The sequence below is a fragment of the Ananas comosus genome, linkage group 7 (genome assembly GCF_001540865.1).
Source record: "Ananas comosus cultivar F153 linkage group 7, ASM154086v1, whole genome shotgun sequence".
Lineage (NCBI taxonomy): Eukaryota > Viridiplantae > Streptophyta > Magnoliopsida > Poales > Bromeliaceae > Ananas > Ananas comosus.
Window position 1 is genome coordinate 12,797,924 of NC_033627.1, and position 17,852 is coordinate 12,815,775.

The 17,852-nt window shown below is 37.1% G+C and overlaps 2 protein-coding genes and 1 pseudogene across 5 annotated transcripts; all 3 read right to left on the minus strand.

Annotated features, from left to right (window-relative positions):
* On the minus strand, positions 3,150–6,485 carry LOC109713271 (annotated as a pseudogene).
* Positions 6,383–9,017, minus strand: LOC109713272 (pentatricopeptide repeat-containing protein At2g13600-like). Its single transcript, XM_020237273.1, has 2 exons — positions 6,968–9,017; positions 6,383–6,474 (listed from the first exon to the last, which is right to left on the minus strand). Exon 1 carries the CDS (start codon positions 9,015–9,017, stop codon positions 7,038–7,040), a length of 1,980 nt encoding a protein of 659 aa, XP_020092862.1. The 3' UTR covers positions 6,383–6,474; positions 6,968–7,037.
* LOC109713481 lies at positions 9,166–17,592 on the minus strand. 4 transcript variants are annotated; one of them, XM_020237584.1, is made up of 17 exons: positions 17,396–17,589; positions 16,306–16,407; positions 15,186–15,293; positions 14,618–14,774; positions 14,397–14,535; positions 13,917–14,010; positions 13,232–13,369; positions 12,725–12,825; positions 12,122–12,235; positions 11,539–11,759; positions 11,231–11,289; positions 10,966–11,151; positions 10,760–10,883; positions 10,600–10,655; positions 10,149–10,294; positions 9,887–10,054; positions 9,166–9,685 (listed from the first exon to the last, which is right to left on the minus strand). In XM_020237584.1, the coding sequence occupies exons 1-17, from the start codon at positions 17,457–17,459 to the stop codon at positions 9,395–9,397; spliced, it is 2,268 nt and encodes a 755-aa protein (XP_020093173.1). In that variant the 5' UTR covers positions 17,460–17,589; the 3' UTR covers positions 9,166–9,394. The 4 variants fall into 4 exon arrangements, with proteins under 4 accessions (XP_020093173.1, XP_020093174.1, XP_020093175.1 ...); XM_020237585.1 differs by having other exon boundaries at positions 15,186–15,283; positions 16,302–16,407; XM_020237586.1 differs by lacking the exon at positions 17,396–17,589 and having other exon boundaries at positions 16,302–16,407.

A 17,852-nucleotide genomic window follows, 5' to 3' on the forward strand; every position in this document is an offset into this window, starting at 1 on the left:
AATCAGTTTCGCTCAATTAATTTCATTCGAGAAAATAATATGTTAAACTATCTAATAAATTTTAGAATATCTAATTGTTAAAATTAAAAGTCGATTAATTATATTTTCGACATTCTAAAAAATTTTAAACTTGAAATTGATCGTTCATCAGACTATAAATATGAAATTAAAAATTGATATTAAAATTAAAATAAAATCATATAAAATTTTTCAGAACTAGTAACCATTTCGAGACATTTATCCAACCTTTCAAAATTTCGTTTTTTACCATCCAACCACTCTATATGTTAGATTTGAGTTAGTCAATAATATTTGACTTCAAAATTTGAATGCGTCGTTTAGCTTACAGATTTACTTTATATAATTCTCGCAACTAAATTTATTAAAATAAATAGTTAATTTAAACTCTAATCTATCTTTTATTTTTATTGTGCAATCTATATTCAAGTGATTAATAGTATAGCATAAAAATTTATATTTAATATATACAATCTAAATTATCTAAAATTTATCTGTAAAAAAGTATACATTTTAAATTCTTATAATGAAGAATTAAATTAAATTTAAAAAAAAGCACAATCTCTCATATCTAAATTGGTGAAGGAAAAAAATAAAATAAAAAAATAAAAATGCTGGGCCCACCTCCTTCCGACTGGGCTCCCCACTAGGTACAATCTAAATTATTTAAAATTCACCTGTAAAAAATTATATAATTTAAAGTGTTAATTACATATAGATCCCTGCAAATATAATGAATTATAGATATATTTCTACAAAGTTTAACTTTCATATATTTTTTCTACAAAAGTCTTGATGTTTTCAAATTTATATCTTTGCCGCTAGAATCCGTTAGAAAAATTTAGTTAACCATAAAATAAATAGTTGATCCTGGTTAGTTAATAACGTGAATTGACCTTCTTATCTATGTTCAATTAACTTTTGAAAGAACAAATATATGATGACAAAAAAGTCAATTCACTTATAAAATAGATATTATTTTAATGGTAACAAACCAAAAAGAGATATTTGAAAATATTAAAACTTTTGTGGGAATAATATATGAAAATTAAACTTTAGAGAAATATATTTACAGTTTATTATGTTTGCATCGACCTATATAAAACTAATCCTATTTTAAATTTTTATAATAAAAGGCTGGGCTCACGCCCACCTGCAACTCCCACACCCCGTCCTTCGTCCGTCACGTTGGCCGACAGGACTGGAAGGATAGAAAATTCATTATATAAAATAGATATATTTGAAAACATTAAGGCTTTTATACAAATAATATATAAAAGTTGAACTTTAGAGAGATATATTTACAATTTACTATATTTGCAGTGATGTGTGTAAAATTAACTTTATTTTAAATTTTTGGAAAAACTTCAAATATCCTCCTCGTGGTTCCACACTTTCTCACTTTAGTACCCATGTAGTTTAAAGTGCATCAAGTTAGTACCATGTGGTTTCGCACTTTCTCACTTTAGTACTCTGTGGTTTCAAGTGCATCAAGTTAGTACCCTGTGGTTTCGCACTTTCTCACTTTAGTACCATGTGGTTTAATATTTTGTTAAATTATATACCCCGAAATGGATAATAAAAAAAAAAAAAGAAACCGTAGGATACTAACTTGACACACTTGAAACCACAGAATACTAAAGTAAGAAAGTGCGAAACTACAAGATATTAATTTGATACATTTGAAATTAAAGAGTACTAAAATGAAAAGTTACGAAACCATAAGGGGGTATTTGAAGTTTTTCCTAAATTTTTATAATAAAAGGCTGGACTCACACCCACCTGCAACCCCCACACCCCGTCCCCAGTCCGCCACGTTGGGCCTGTCAGGACTGGGAATCCATTGTGTACTTCATTATGTGCAATAGACAATACAGCCAGGGTTGCGTGTACATCAAAAGTGGCAGCGTGATTCCATCTGCGGTTACTGTACATTCTTTATTTTATGTTCTGACATAAATTAAAGTGCTGACATAAAAAGATTCATCCAACAATTTTATATCCATATACAGAGGCGTCAACTAGACGAAAACGAGCAAGCGGGTGCCAGCTCGTGTCCGATTCGTTTTATAAACAAGTCGAATACGATCCAACTTGTTAAAATATTAAATTAAAAAATTTAATTCGTGTTCGACTCGTTAACAAAAAGCAAGCTCACGAGTTGGACAACGAATAATAAATTAAAACGATTAGATTGGGTATATATAAAAAATATATTTATAAAATCTTACCCATTAGGTTTTATTTAATGATTGAAACTTTACATATAACCGAGTCTTCTTATAATTCAGTTTGACTTTATATTTTGATTTTGCTAAAAATTAAATAATAAAAATGTATATCACATATAAAATTATTCATATATATATAAAAGTATATTATAAAATATATATTTTCGAGTTGGTATCAAGTCGAACACGAGCGTACTACTGATCCAAGCTCGTGTTTGGTTAGTTTATTAAACGAGTTGAAAAACTCGACTCCCTAGCCAGATCTGGCAGCGGCGAGGATCGTGCCGCGAATCCCGGCTGGAGGTCGGAGAGACCGCGGATCCCGGCAGGGAGATCGGACGGCGGATCGCGGAGAGAGAAAAAGAGGGGGGGACAGCGCGGAGGGGAAAAAACAAAAGCGAAAGATCGCGCCGCGTATCCCGGCGAATCGGCGTGGGGAGATCGGAGAGAGAGAGCGAGAGGCGGGGAGCCAGGTCACCCGTGCCGGCGCCGGCTCGCGCCCGGCCCGCGCCGACTCGCGCCAGCACCGGCGCCCGCTCGCGCCCCGGCTCGCGCCCGCGCCCGTCCGCGCCGGCGCCTCCGCTCCTCGCTGGTGGGCCCCACCGGAACCCCCGAAACGCGGGGAGTCTCCGTACACTCCCCTTTCATTATTTGTATAGATATAGATAGATGGTTCGTTGTCCAGAATATAATGATGTAACAATTTTTCTTACTTTAGCCAAAATATAATAAGTGAAAGAGACCAAACAATCACCGATTTATCGGAGTATTTCACATGTGATTTACGCCCAATGAGCGACGTGGGAATAGAAATCTAATAAAAAGCGAAATGATAATTTGAAAAATAAAATATAGGAAACAAGAAAAAAGAAAAAGAAAAAGAAAAAAACATTTATGCACATTTAGACGAGATAGAAATATTTGGTTGGATAGTGCTATTCCATTGGTTCACTGCCCGGGATGTATTAAACAAAATGTAGCATTATTTATACACACAAAGTGAGGCCAAACAAGCACTTAATATATATACTTGTGTAGCATTACTTCCCCTTATTTATCTAAAGCCTATGGGAATATCACCACTAAGCCGATGGATAACTCGCGAAGGGATCGTTGAAGAATTTTAGGTTACCAGGCCGCGAGAATACCATCTACAAATACCAGTAACACAATTAAACATAGTTTTGAGTCAATGACTTTGTATCAAGGATAAATATCTATTCTTTTAACTGCGAAACATACGAAATGTAAGAAACAGTGAGCAAATTGTTCGGAAATTAAATTTCGAGTCGCATTATAGCTGGAGAAAACATTGATCAGAAAATGCAAAGAAGCATAGACTTGTTTCAGCTGTTTAACCTGATAGTCGGTCACTGTGCGCGATTTGAAACCGGCCGCACAGTAGATTAAGTAGTACTCCCACATTCGCACAAACTTTTCATCAAACCCCAGAGAGAGAATTTTTCTGAAAATCGGACAAAAAGTTTAGATCAAAAAGCCTCATTGTAGAACTTTAATGACCTATCGATGAACTGTTAACTTTTTTCTTATGTACCTTGTCTTTTACTATTTAAATTTCTAATCTGTTAGAACTACTGATAGTGTTTAAATCGAAACTCTATAACTAATATATGTATAAGCTCTCATGATGCTTATCTAGTTAGGAAAGATGATCATAAACATCTAAAATAAGAAAAGGGATGCATACTGTTTATTCGCCGTAAAATTGCTCCTCCAGCATTGCAATGTCTGATAATAATGAATGCCAATATTTTCCAGGTGCTCAACACTACATTAGAGAAAAACTACAATGAAGTTACAAAAATAAAGATGAAGGTAAGATTAATTCAACTGGATCATTTTTGAATTACACCTCCTAAACTTGTTTTGACATAACTCTTTTTTTTTTTTAGTTTCATTGGCAACTGCAGTAAAATTAACGGCTCTGGCAGTTTTAAGGTCAGCTAAAAATTGGACAGAACCGTTAAATAAAACAAGATCTCTGATGCTCTGATGAAAATTAAGTCGAAATGAGCAGAAGTTGAGAAAAAAAAGAGCAGGAAAAAGAAGTTTGTGGCCCTATTTGCAATGACGCTAGTCGAGGGGGTCTTCATACACTTTAAAAGAAATGAATAGATATTGCCCCAAAAGTTTGATGCATATTATTACCATAATCTAGATGCAGTGGCCATTGCCGATGTTATTCTACTCAAAGAAGGAACACATGCTCCAGGGAAAATGTATTCCTTTATGAAGTCAGAGCTCCTCCTGTACTCGTCGTATCTTTTATCTGGTACGGACGAGAACTGCATTCATCGCAACCAAAATATATAAATTTCTAGATAAACTAACTAACATGTTAATTCAGTAATTGGATGAATGTAAATAAGCACCTGGAGGATTAATACACCGTCTTCAGAGAGAATAGATTCACCGATTCACGACAGCCAAAAAATTTCTCCATGTATTCATGGCCGACTCCTTCAAACATCCCACTGAAAAATAGTATCAACATCACAATTATAGCACGTATGCAAATAAGTATGAGACAGTCACTAGAAAATTGAGTTAACAGTACCATGATATAATCCTGCCATATTTGTGTGATTTTGGGAGTTGGCAGTAATCGCATAACAAGAATGTAATGCAGTCCTGAAAATAGATTAAAATGAACCAAGTAACATAAACTGAAGAAAGAGAATTTTTTAAAAAATTTATTGTTCATACTGTGCTGTATTTTAGTCGCTGAATTGAGTTTCAAGTGAGTTAAAGAAAAAAAAAGGACCTGTAAACCAGCTTCTTTCACTTTTTTTGTCGCATACTTAAGTTGTTCTTCAGACAAGGTGATTCCTGTGTATTTGCAATTGGTGCGCTCGCGACTTCTATTGCTAGGCTTCCCTATCCACAACCAATGTCGAGAACTTCCTGCTTTCCATCGATCCTAGCCTTGATCTTTTAGAGAACGAATAACATTGTAAGAACACAAGAAAAGAAAATGTTAACAAAAAAAAAAAGAAAAAAAGAAAGAAAGAGATTAAGCTACTACTTTGAAAAACTTTTACCTTTTCAAGAAGGAGATGTAATTTCCGTAACTGCGCAACTTTAAGTCCTCTTTCTCTGTCTGTAAATTTTAAATTCAGAGTGATTTTCAGATTTTTTGTGTGAGAAGATAAATGGTGAGGGGGTGATAATAAAGTTACAGTATTGAACCTTAAAAATTGCACAAGAGTATGTCGTCATCTCGTCCAAAAAGAGAGAAAAAATCGTTGCTCTATACATACAAAAACAAAAATATAAGGTACTGAAGAGTTCCATAACTAATCAACACAGAAGATTAGTCTTTGAGCAGAGGTAAGAGTTTTCAAAAGGTTAGTTAACAAATTGGAGTTTGCCACAACCCTGTATGCATTTAGTAAACTTGCAGCATCATTTGGTTTAAACTTTAAACAACAATAGCCATACTAATTACTATAACAAGCAAGTGCTTGGCGAAAAGAGAATAAAGATCGATCATATAAAGTACACTAAAAATTAACTCCAATCCTAACCAGATCATAGTGGCGAGATATGTTCTGAAGAGCTTGTGTTACAGTATTCTGCCTCAAAAATGTGCCAGAAAAAGTATCTGGCAGATGCGGGTCCAGCTGTCAGAAGTAACGGGGTCCACCAACCCCTATCCATTATAAAAGTAAATAAAAGCTAGTAAGGAAATACCTTTGATTTGGAGATGTGAATGGATATGTACATTAAACTAGCATTAAACATACCTCTTAATAATTGCACTGTTAGAAGTACTCCTCAGATCCCTGTTAGCAATCAGAATCTGCAGCAGAAGTGTGGCAAATAATATGAACTAAAACATATGAATCAAGTTGGCTTGAAAGATCACTAAACATGTTTTCTTACCAGAAAAAAGATATCCTGAAGTCCTTGCTCGTTAACGAAGGAAATATAACCATGTATATATGCATCTGCTAACCCTAAATGAGCTTCTGTCGCAATCTGGCCTCAGGGAAAAAAAAGAGAAAAGAAAAGTAAAAGAATATGAGCTAATCAATAAACTATACCAGAACCCCGAAGGAAGTCATGTAGAATGGCAAAAATGATTGATAGTAATTAGAAGAACCTTCCAGTAGAACAAGGGATCGTGTATTCTCAAAACAGATTTAAAGAACATTTCTCATTGGCTTGTCCAAAACTGAAGATACCTCCTTCTTCCAGCAGCCTGCATTTCATAGCAATGCAAGATGAATTTAACGTAGACATAAGACACCGCATGCATTGTACAACGACGAATGTAATGTAGTCTGGAACATAATGAAAATGGCATAAGCTACATATCTTTCACAAAAGCGAAAATTTGACCATGATTTTGCTAAAGAAGATTCACTGTTTTGTTAGGCCCCGTCAGGTATTGATGCCCATCTAACGGTAATAGGCAAACAATGGAGTTGGAGCGAAAGCATATAGGGGTATGCTTGTATCGAGGAGTAAGCCTAGAACATCCCACAATAGAGTGGGTGGTATCAATGTTGTTTCGTAAGAAGAGAGAACGCATACAGATATATATTTACATATATGTTGGACTGTCTAGACTATATAAGCAAGCATAACTACAAACGCCGCAACAGTTGTAGAAGCGTAAAATTAGAGCTTATACATTTGGAATTTGAAAGTCGTTAGGAAAAGTTCCCAACATTTTGCTAGCTAATACTTACTACAGCTGAAAGAAGAGAAGTTGTTCGTAAAGCCCAGTCCTCCTAGCACAAAATATCTTTCCTAATTACATCAACTAGTTTGAACTTGGCTTTGGCCAGGCCCTTGGACTCCACTATGCTTCCTCCACTCCTCCCTAACTTTATAGACCTCGTCCCACATTTCGGCGGCCGCATAGAGATTCGATACCGCGACATACGTATCAGAAGTCTGCTGCTTTTTCTCTATCATCTTTACAGCTACCTTTCTTCCAATTTCCACATTCTCATGTAATTTACAACCCCCGAGCAACGCACCAAAAATAGAATCACCCTCTTGAGAGTTTTTCTCTTTGTTATAGTTCTCCACAAACTTCCAACCCTCTTCGAGCCTCCCTGCTCGCCCTAACATATCAACCATGCAAGTGTAGTGATCAATAGTTGGATTAATACCATATCTCTCCCTCATCAAGTCAAAATACTGCATTCCTTGCTCAACAAACCCACAATGGCTACAAGCACTAAGAACAGCAATAAAAGTAACCTCATTTGGTTCGTAGCCTGCATTTATCATTTTCTCTAACAAATCAATTGCTTCTAGCCCTAATCCATGAGATGAATAGCCGGTAATCATCGAAGTCCAAGAAACCACATTCTTATCTCTCATCTGATCAAATACTCTCCTTGCGTAGTTCAAATTTCCTGACTTTGAATACATATCAACAAGAGCAGTTTCCACAACCAACTCATTGGATTGGCCGCCAAGTAGCGTTCTAAGCGCCTGAGTATGAATTTGTTTACCAAAATCTAACGCGGCCATACAACTACAGGCATCGAGAGCAGTAGCAAAAGTGACACTGTTAGCTTGAACCGACCCATCTTCACTATACAATCTTCTTAATAATGTCAACCCCTCATGCGGCAATCCATGCTGAATATAACCCGAAATCATCGACGTCCATGAGATAACGTTTTTCTCGGGCATCTCGTCAAACATACGGCGCGCATCGTCGACCAAACCATTATAGATAAATCCTGTGATCATCGAGTTCCAATGTGAGACATGCTTTTGCTCTAAACTACTGAAAATTAACCAGGCTTTGTTTATGCTCCGGCACTTGCAATACATGTCAATCAAAGCACTGCCGAGAATAGCACTATCTCCATTAGAACCATTCCGATTCCAATAAATACCAAGTGTGAGAGCGAGACCGTGGACTCGCTTCCCAAGCCCCAGCGACCCGAGACGAGCACAAGCTGATAAGATCAAAACAACTACACTTGTATCCATCAACGCGAGCTCCACGAGACTGCAAACATGACGACGTAAACAATTTAAGGCATCAATATACCTCTCATTAAAGATGTAACCTTTAATCATCATAAGAGCAGAGCCCACACTCCTACATTCGGCCTTCCCCTCCATCGCTCTCTCCGCCGAGCTCACGCCTCCGCACCTGAAATACAAGTTGGCGGTGGCATTCGCAATTGCGTTGTCCGAATCAAACCCGACAACTACAAAGAATCCGTGAATTTGCGCGCCCGATCTCAAATCGCCGAGCCCGGCGCATGCTGCCAAAGCGCTCGAGATCGAGAACTCGTCAACTCCGACAACAAGGTGACACCTCATACGGTAGAAGAGATCGAGCGCGGGGGCGAACGACCCCGCGTTCGAGTATGCGGCGAGCATGGCGTTGTAAGTGACGGTGTTTCTGAGGGGCATTTCGTCGAACACCTTGCGGGAGGGGACGAGGGCGCCACATTTGGAGTACATGTGGAGGAGGGAGGTGGCGACGACGACGTTGGTGAGGAGGCCGCGGCGGAGGGCCTGGGCGTGGATGGAGGGGGCGGCGGCGAGGTCGCCGGAGGAGGCGGCGGCGGCGGCGGCGGCGGAGAAGAGGAGCGCAGTGAGGAGGATGGGGTCGCGGGAGCGCGGGGGCACGCGGGAGAAGAGGTGGTCGGCGTAGGATAGCGAGGGAGGGGCGCGGAGGCTAGCGTACGCCGCGAGGAGCTTCGTGGCGACGACGGGATCCCCGTCCAAGCCCAGCTTCAGGAGCCGCGCGTGCGAATTCATAATCCACAAAAACCGGCGCCGTATTCTCACACTGCCATTTGTAGTCGCCGCCGACTTCTATAGAAAGCTCTCGGTTGCACAGAAAAGCACGAAAATCATGAAAAAAAAATATTCCCTAACAAAAAAGAAAAAATAAATAAAATTACTATTTCTCTACCAAATTTGGAAAATACTTTATTGCCATCTAAGTTTCTCTATGATACAGACTTTTCCCCCAAAAAAAAAAAAAAAAAAAACTGAAAAGAAGATGTTACTACTAGTTGCTAAACTTCTGCCACCATATCAAGGAATGAACTTCACCCAGAATGATAGTCTAAAAAATGCAAACCATAATAAACCAACAATGTTTTACAACAACGAAACATAGAATGCACAATTCATTCGAGAGCTACATTAATATGAACGCCGGAGTTCGTAAAAACCGTCTCCTTATTCGTCTCGGCGGCTGGGTGGTCGCCACACTCGAGTCTCAGTCTGAGGTGCAGCGGTTTCATGAAGATTATATCGCTCGCATCCCCACAGGTTTCCGCGAGCAATTCCACGATCGCACGCTCTAGTTTCCCGCTTGGATTCGGTTGATCGAGAATCCTCATAGCTAATGCTTTGTGATCTTCTTTGTTTTCTTGCAGCTTCTTTATTTTGAGATAGAGAACAGCTGAGACAACAACCTACACAAATATTTGTTGTATTAGTGATAACTTGTTTGTGTTTTGTTGCATATTAGAACCAATCCATCCGTATCAAGGATCGAATTTGCGAGTTTGCTCAGAAGCTTGAAGCAAGAGAGGTAGTGAGATGTCAACTATGTAGAAACAAACCAGAAAATCCCATACACAATATCTCGACAAAATACGTAATGAAGAACATACCTCACTTGTCCCCGGACTGATGTTGACGGCACAATCGACATGAACTCTGTTCTTATCCCGGAAGTTTCTATCTGAAAGTTCCTCCTCGCCTTGAACCTCAGATTCCTCCTCAGGGCGTGTAAAAGCAAGATTATCTAACTCATCAAACCACTGTTGCGCGATCCCAACCTTATTTGCGAGCGAAGAAACTAGTATTAGTATAAGCGGCAAAGATTAGCGAAATGGGCAAAATGGAAAATGATTTATTTTGATAGGATGACACCTTTTCTTTATCATCGGCTGGCCCCTCTAGTCCAGCGAGTAAAGAAACGGATCCTCTAGCTTGGCGCCACACACTACTCTCCTCCAAGGGTGCTGCTAATTCAGTACTAACTGGGATGTCTATATGTACTCTTATGTCACATCTTCCTGTTTCATAATGTAGAATGCGTTAAGAAAAAAAAATTTAGAATAAAGAGTGGCTAAGATTACCGAGTTCGGCGGTTCTATTAATAGAATGGCCGGTATCTGAGGGTGCATTTTTACAATGCTACCAATGATAAATATAGGGAAACGGTTAGAAAGCCCGAAGAGCAATCGTATCATTTTCAATGATAAGTTAAGATTGAAATATAATGGGCTTCATTCATGTTGGTGCAAAAACATGATTAAATATTCGAATTAGTATAAAGAACTTTTGAATTGATAAAAATGAGTAGGATGTTATCAAGTACCAGGAAGCACATTTACAGAATGGATATGCTCTTTCCACGGTCTAGTAGCATACCCGCTGCAAAAACCATAGAAAGTTGTCAACGAACGAAGAGTTTTAAAAGCAACAAAACTCATGCTCGATGTTAAAACTGAAGACTATGGAAAAGCAGGCCATCTCACCTGTTGAAAACTCTCTCAAGAGGACAAACTAACCAATATGGTAAACCAATAACGCCAAAGTTCGAAAACCTAATGCACGATACGTCCATAGTGTTCCCATGCTGCTTCAAAACCCTTTGACCAGCTTGAAAAGAAGGAAAACGTAAGTCAAAAGAAGAGTCGGTCTTATATCCTACTTCTGTACCAATAATAGCTAGCATACTAACCAGCATCACAAAATATGATGTTATCCTGAAATCTTGCAATTGATGAGACAAAACCAGCACAAGGAACACCCTCTAGAGAAAGGCGGTCCTCCACTGTCTTCAATGGCCATTTCTTGTTCATATCCTTTAGTAGAGAGAGTTTCTCCATTATTGTTTGCCGAGACAACTCAATAACATTTCGGGCACCTATGCAGAATCCTCATGCTTTAGTACAGGTCACTGTTGCTATATATGCAGCAAATGCAAGAGGAATTAAAAAACAAACCTCTTACAACTTCTCTTATCTCACCAGTTTCCATACTTATGATCCATGATGTTTCAAAACTGCAGAATTCCACAACAGAAAAAGATATAAAGATCATTTTTTCTGTTCATTATCATTTGTATATATAATATATATAAAAAGGTCTGACCATACAATAAAAGCATTTAAGACAAATAATAAGAACAAAAGAGTTCAGGAAGGTTAGAGATTATAGCAGAAATAGGGGAAAGAGAAAGTGGCATGGATATACCTCTCTTTAAAAAGAAAAAGGAAGAAAGGAGCATAAAAAGAGTGAGAGGCAGAAGTACCTGCGGTTTATAACCATCAGGTCATTCTCCCCCATCTTTATCAAATGCCATGGAAATGTAAAAGAGTCTGCATCGAACTCCTTAGATTTAGGACCCTTTTCTCTCGCAACTCCAAGCTTATCCAAGATCCAGCTCCATATACCATGGGCTTCAGGAACACAAACTGGATAAATTGTCTCTACGACCCTCCGTTCCAAATCAGCCCTCCTAATAGCATGATTCTATCAAGTTCGCAAACAAAACAAGCGAGAAACATAAGATGGCAATCCACTTGAAAGTATGAAGGTAAGAGCATGTGCATGTGTTGTGATTGCTTGTTAGCAGTTCAATTTCAATTTGCAAGTTCAAATTAAAAAATTCTTGGATTGACAGAGTGGCCATTACTTTATTGAGATATTTACAGATATATACCAAAAACCCCATCCTAAAAACTTGTTCTAGTACAGAACCAAACGCCCCGTGAATTGGATGATTCCCCAACTTACATGTATTTTTGTAAGAAACTACATTTAGAGGGAAATATAGTAAAATTGAGATTTTATTAAGCAATATATAGATAGACTAAATCAAAACAATACTGTACCTCAGAGTCCACAATGTATAAGCAATCTTCAGCAGCATCATAATATGATGCAGCAGGACGCAATAACTTAGTGTATTCAAATTCACCATCCTCAAAACCAGGGGAAGAACCAATCTGCAAAAAAGTATGCAGTTTAGTACTATTTGATCATGAATGATAACAGTTATTCCACAATTATTACAAGGATCAATTCAATAGAAACAAAACAAGACTAGCCGGATGTTACATACATGATCATAAAACACTTCACCATTTACTTACCATAAAGTACATAACTTCTCACTGCAATATTGGAATACGGATACATAAAATTATATTGAACACTCAATCAGAAAAGGTAGAAAATTTAAAGGTAAAATAAAATGAAAGCTACTCTATGGATTTTGCTGGATATCTACAAAGGTAACCAGCAAATACATTTTTAATCACTAAAAGGTACTGGGAAAAGTAAACCAAATTACTAAGGGCAACTTGTAGAGCTACTTCAACCAGACGGCAAACCAACTTAATGGAAGGTTCCATCTGTCACTATACAAAAGGCTCATATAAATAAAGCTTAAAAAAGAAGTTGATTCATCATGCTATAGGAAACAGCATACTTACGCAATCTAATATCTTCCCGTCACCATCAATTATAATGATCCGATGGTGATTACTGTCGGATATGAATATGCGGTTTCCATTTTCATCTACAGAAACACACCCTGGTATAGTAGAATAGAAGTATTTTAATTCTCAATGACCAATCTTCAGTAGCGGAAAAAAAAAAATCACAGTACAACTTACAGTTAGTGCATAAACAACAACGCAAGTGTCAGATAATTTTCCTTGGGTACAATTTTTAATCATTACATTTTACTATTAATAAGCTAAAAAATGGGCATTGCTCGTATAGTCATATAATAGAAAACCCCAAAAAGATATAGAACGCAACTTTGAAGTTAATTAACATTCAAAAACTACATAATAGATTAAAAAAAAACCTTAAGCTTCTTTTCATATCCAGAAATGGTGAAATGATTGTCGCTTCTGCCACTCTAACAAAGCCAAACATCTACATATCCAGATATACTAATGGTTCATTACAAATGTACTAGAAATAACAAGTACCTGGATAATTAAGAAATAAATTTCTGAAAGAACCAACATCTGGTTCCTTTATAGCCTCATGTTGTCTCTGCCAACCTGATTTCGAATCTTGAACAGTACCAGAACTATCTGCTCCCAACACATTAAATGTCTCGATCACTGCATACAAATTATGAACAAACTAATATAATTACTAACTTGAATGAATGCATTTTAGTTGAGTACATACTTCCAGCAGACAACTGGAGAATATACAAGATGAAAGGCAAATTATCACACAATAATATAAAATCTTAAATGAGATATCCAACAAAGAAAATGAAGTATGAATCTAAATAATCAGACACCCATGACTAGACCCATTCATATCACATGCAGATATATGTTTTCAGCACCCTGTTCGCCTGCACATTAAATTTTCCAATCACTTCAAGCATTCCAGACTTGATTAGGAACTATTGCTGAGGTTCTGTCAGATACAGTAGCTTTGATGCCAAAATACAAAGCCTCAAGTTCCAAACTCTTGTTCATTTGTGTTTACTATTATTATTATATTTTTAAACTTTTATTCATCTCTACCAAGGGACTCGAAGGAGTTGAATGCAGTCAACAGAGTCTTGGCAAATTTATTGTTTGAAACACAACTACACGAGTGCTCCATGTGTGTTGAGTGTGCCCATGCACCGGTCTATGTGTTTTGTTTTACCTTTGACTATGGCTTCAGGCTCCTTGTCCCACCTTAAACAGCGCAAGTGATTTGTAGAACTTTCGAATAGGAAGTAGCAAGAACCATTTGTCATCTGAAAACAGACAGAAGAAAGGCAATATAACAAGTCACATATAAAATAGAGTTTAGATCGAGAAATATTATACACTTTCAATGAACTTCGTAGAATTGAATGAGTTATAATATACGGTTGGACATGGTAGGGTCCTTCATGTAAACGGATAGATAAATTAATTAATTAGTATGAATAAAGCAATCTTAACTTCTTAAGTAAGAACAGAATAAATTAAGCGTCATACAGGATTACAGCAAACAAAATACCCAAGAATAATTGATTTTGTAATTGGTCTTAATGTTAATAAATAAACATTATAGAGGTTCGCTTGCAACTACATGCAATAAAAGCAAAACAATTAATAACTGCAAGAAATCACTAATTATAACGGTGGTGTGCCTTACATCCATAAAATCATTGTCTGATATTAATATAGGGTATGTGATGTACTCGTCCATGATTGTCTGAAGCAACCGAGCACCAGTAGCAACTGAATTGGCTGAACATCCACAGTGTACAGCAAAAACATTCAGTTCTGGGAACCTGCAGTGAAAATCTGAATAAAATAATTACCTCCAATGTCAAAACTGTTTTACTTCAAAAAGCGATCCATAAACACAACAACCTTTGCTGAAGCAATTTTAGCCTTTCAAACTGAATTGAAAGTTCGCGATATCTAGCAGAATATTCAGCCGCCGAATACATAAGCGATAAGAATAGTCCTTCTTGATTGAAATATTTTCTACTGCCGTTAGTGTTGTTCAACCAACAATAATTTGGTCCTGCAAGGCAAAGGCAAAGTAAGGATATAGAAATTGCTGTAAACAAAATTATGACTTCTTTTTCCTCAAACTTTCCAGCAACATGTTACTAAGCTGACCTGATAAATAACATGACAAAGTGAATAAAAAAATTTTGTTTTTAAATAATTGCATCATAAAGTAAAGTAATTCATTGAGCAATGATCCATCAAATCAAAAATCATAATAAAAGAAAGAAAAAAGGTGCAATTGACACGTAAAAGACACAACCTACTTTGGTAACTGACAACCATCATTCTGCAGGAAAAGAATTCAATAGATGATAATCAATCATTCAAAGGGGAAGAACAAAGATGATCAAACTCTCATAAATTCAAATTAGCAAGAGAACGCCTGGTGAGAGATTTTGACAGAGAAACCTGATATAATTACCTTCAAGTTCATTAAATGTTGACTTGATAAAGGCCAAAGTCTCAGCCTGTAAAGCCAAATTATCATTTGCTTCTGTTGTCACTGTTGCCGTTGAGCTCCTGAAAGCAACTGTTATTTGTAATTCAGGATTTAGAACAATTATTATGAAAAGATCAGTGGAACAAGAGAGTAACTATGCACATAGAAACTGCTCCATGTGGCATGCATGTACATCGAAACCTCAAAACTTATAGAAAATGCTCCATGGAGTAGTTTGAGTATGAATGAATGTAAAGACAAGCATGCATGTCACAAGTTTGCAGTTAAAATTTTAAACTGAGTACCGTTTTACAAGGCAGTAGTAACAAAACTTCAATGTCATTTTTCAAAGAAAAATGAAACAACAGATGCTGTATCTTTCATGCTGAGTCTATGACAATTAAATATTAGTCAAACTTGCATACATTGGAGAACACCAGTATTTCTCTATATTATAGGTAGCATGCTTAAGTAATGTTGATAGACAAGAAATTGTTGCTATGTAGAAATCACTATGATTATCTATCATCCTAAACCACACAGTCAATCTGACTTGAAAACAGTCAACATTAGGCAAATTATGGATCTAGTAAGACAGCATTGCACAAAATACTGAAAGTTGCTCCACCAGTCAACTGCAGTCGATATGAGATGGTCTGTCTAAAAGAATAAAGCTGCCTACTAAATGAATTATGTCATAATTCTATACGTGTATTCTTTATAATGTTGAATACATCACAATTAAGTATAAAATTATTCACAACGTTGGCAAGAAAAACTTATTTGAGGCTTATAGCTCTACAATATGAGGCTCTCATAAAACTGACGATAAGATGCCTAGAGGTTTTAAGCTCATGAATTGTTTCAAAATAGCATTACAAATCAAAAAAAAAAAAACCCATCATTTTTAACTTTTAGCGTCACTTTGCAAAACTAAGTGAAGCTACTAATGTGCCTATCAACTTATGCACCAAAGTATGCGAAATGCTTACATGGTAATGGTAGTCAAAATTCTCAAGGAGACATTAATAATATGCATGCACAATGCAATCTTGACCTCCGAATTCACGGTCATGGAAAGTAATAACTTTAGATTACCTACGAAAATGATCTAAAAACACCGGACATTTGTTTCTCTTTCTTAGCCATTCGCGTAACATAGAAGTTGGAAGATGATCCTGGAGCATTCTCCTCGATCCTGAACCTGTTCACAGAACAAATAAGCAGATTAGAACTATTAGACTGAATCTCCCAAAACTAGGTCACAGTTATTGCATAATCCAGATAAGCAATAATGCTTCTTACAGGCATTATTGGACAAATTTTTGAGAAGGAACCATTGGACAATTAGTCAGTTAAATGTGAATCAATCATGAATGTACAAGGCCTGTTGATACAAGGAATGATCATAGTGTTGATGGAGCAAATATTTCTGGTCTTAGAATACAATCGCGGCAGAGAAAATCCCGCTTTCAAAAAGCCCAACAACAATATACCATTTCCAGCAAGAATCAACCAAGAAGTACCATGCTGTTGTAACGCAACAATCAGGTATGCATATTTTCCCATCTAACACAAGAATCAACCAAGAAGTACCATGCTGTTGCCTTGTTGGGTCAACGAGTGTATATTCTGAGCATGCAGCTTGAACTTACGAATTATGACGATTATGGTAAGGAAAAGAACATAATAACAATATAACTTTGTTTTTGGTGCTTCTATTTTCCTATCAGTAGCAAGAAGCTCCCAAGAAGCCGAAATTTTGGGCCTATTTGACTCAGGCTAGAATTTCTAAAAGTAAACGTTGCTTTATTAGAGCTATTCGAATTCGAAGAAGCCACCCAACCGCTTTTTGTTAATATCCCCGAACAGCTTCTCTTGGGCCTCAGAAGCCTATTTCTGTTTCCCACTTCATCCATAAGCTCCAAAATCCCCTTTTTTCTGTTTCCCAACCACCTAGCTTCTGCTTCTTAAGTAGAGAAGCCATTGCAAAATCAACTCCACACAAGCACTTAGAACTACAGCAATCAATCAATTTATCATTACCTACAATCCTATACTCTTGAAACAACGACAAACAAGCTCAAACAGTACGATAAACCCTAATTTTCCAGATCAAATTCTAGCACAAGATTTTGGGGTATTCAATTCCAATAAAAAATTGCGATAAACAAGAAGAGTTGGGGAATTACCTGAATAAAAGTTCCGGAAAAAAACCAAAGAAATCCCTCTGAAACGATGAAATCTACATGCCATTGATCCGTTTGGGATTTGAGGAGATTAAACGGTGGAACCCTAATTTCGCCGAGGAAGAGGGGGGTTTAGGGTTTAACGAGGGAGAGGGGGGGAGTCGTCGGGGCCACGACGAGGCGGAGGCGGGGAGGAAAAGAACCGAGGCGCCCTTCCGGTTCGGACCAGCTTTAAGTGAAACGGAAACGAACCCGACCGGTTTTTTTTTCTCTAAAAAAACAGTGCTTTTTTTTGGGATAAACTTTAAAGTTCAAATACCACCTCTTTGATTTCACACTTTCTCACTTTAGTACAATATCATTTTTATCTTTTCGTCGACTTTTTCATTTATATTTTATTAAATTATATACCAAAAACTTCAGATATCCACCTAGGTTTATCAAATATTCACTTTAGTAT

Excerpts from the sequence above, each read along its gene's own strand:
- LOC109713272 (XM_020237273.1), bottom strand. The coding sequence starts at position 9,017 with ATGAATTCGCACGCGCGGCTCCTGAAGCTGGGCTTGGACGGGGATCCC.
- LOC109713481 (XM_020237584.1), bottom strand. The coding sequence starts at position 17,459 with ATGGCATGTAGATTTCATCGTTTCAGAGGGATTTCTTTGGTTTTTTTC. Across the intron at positions 14,011-14,396 it reads CAGACAATGATTTTATGGAT|ATGACAAATGGTTCTTGCTA; the intron begins GTAAGGCACACC and ends GTCTGTTTTCAG. Across the intron at positions 10,884-10,965 it reads CATCATATTTTGTGATGCTG|CTGGTCAAAGGGTTTTGAAG; the intron begins GTTAGTATGCTA and ends CTTCTTTTCAAG.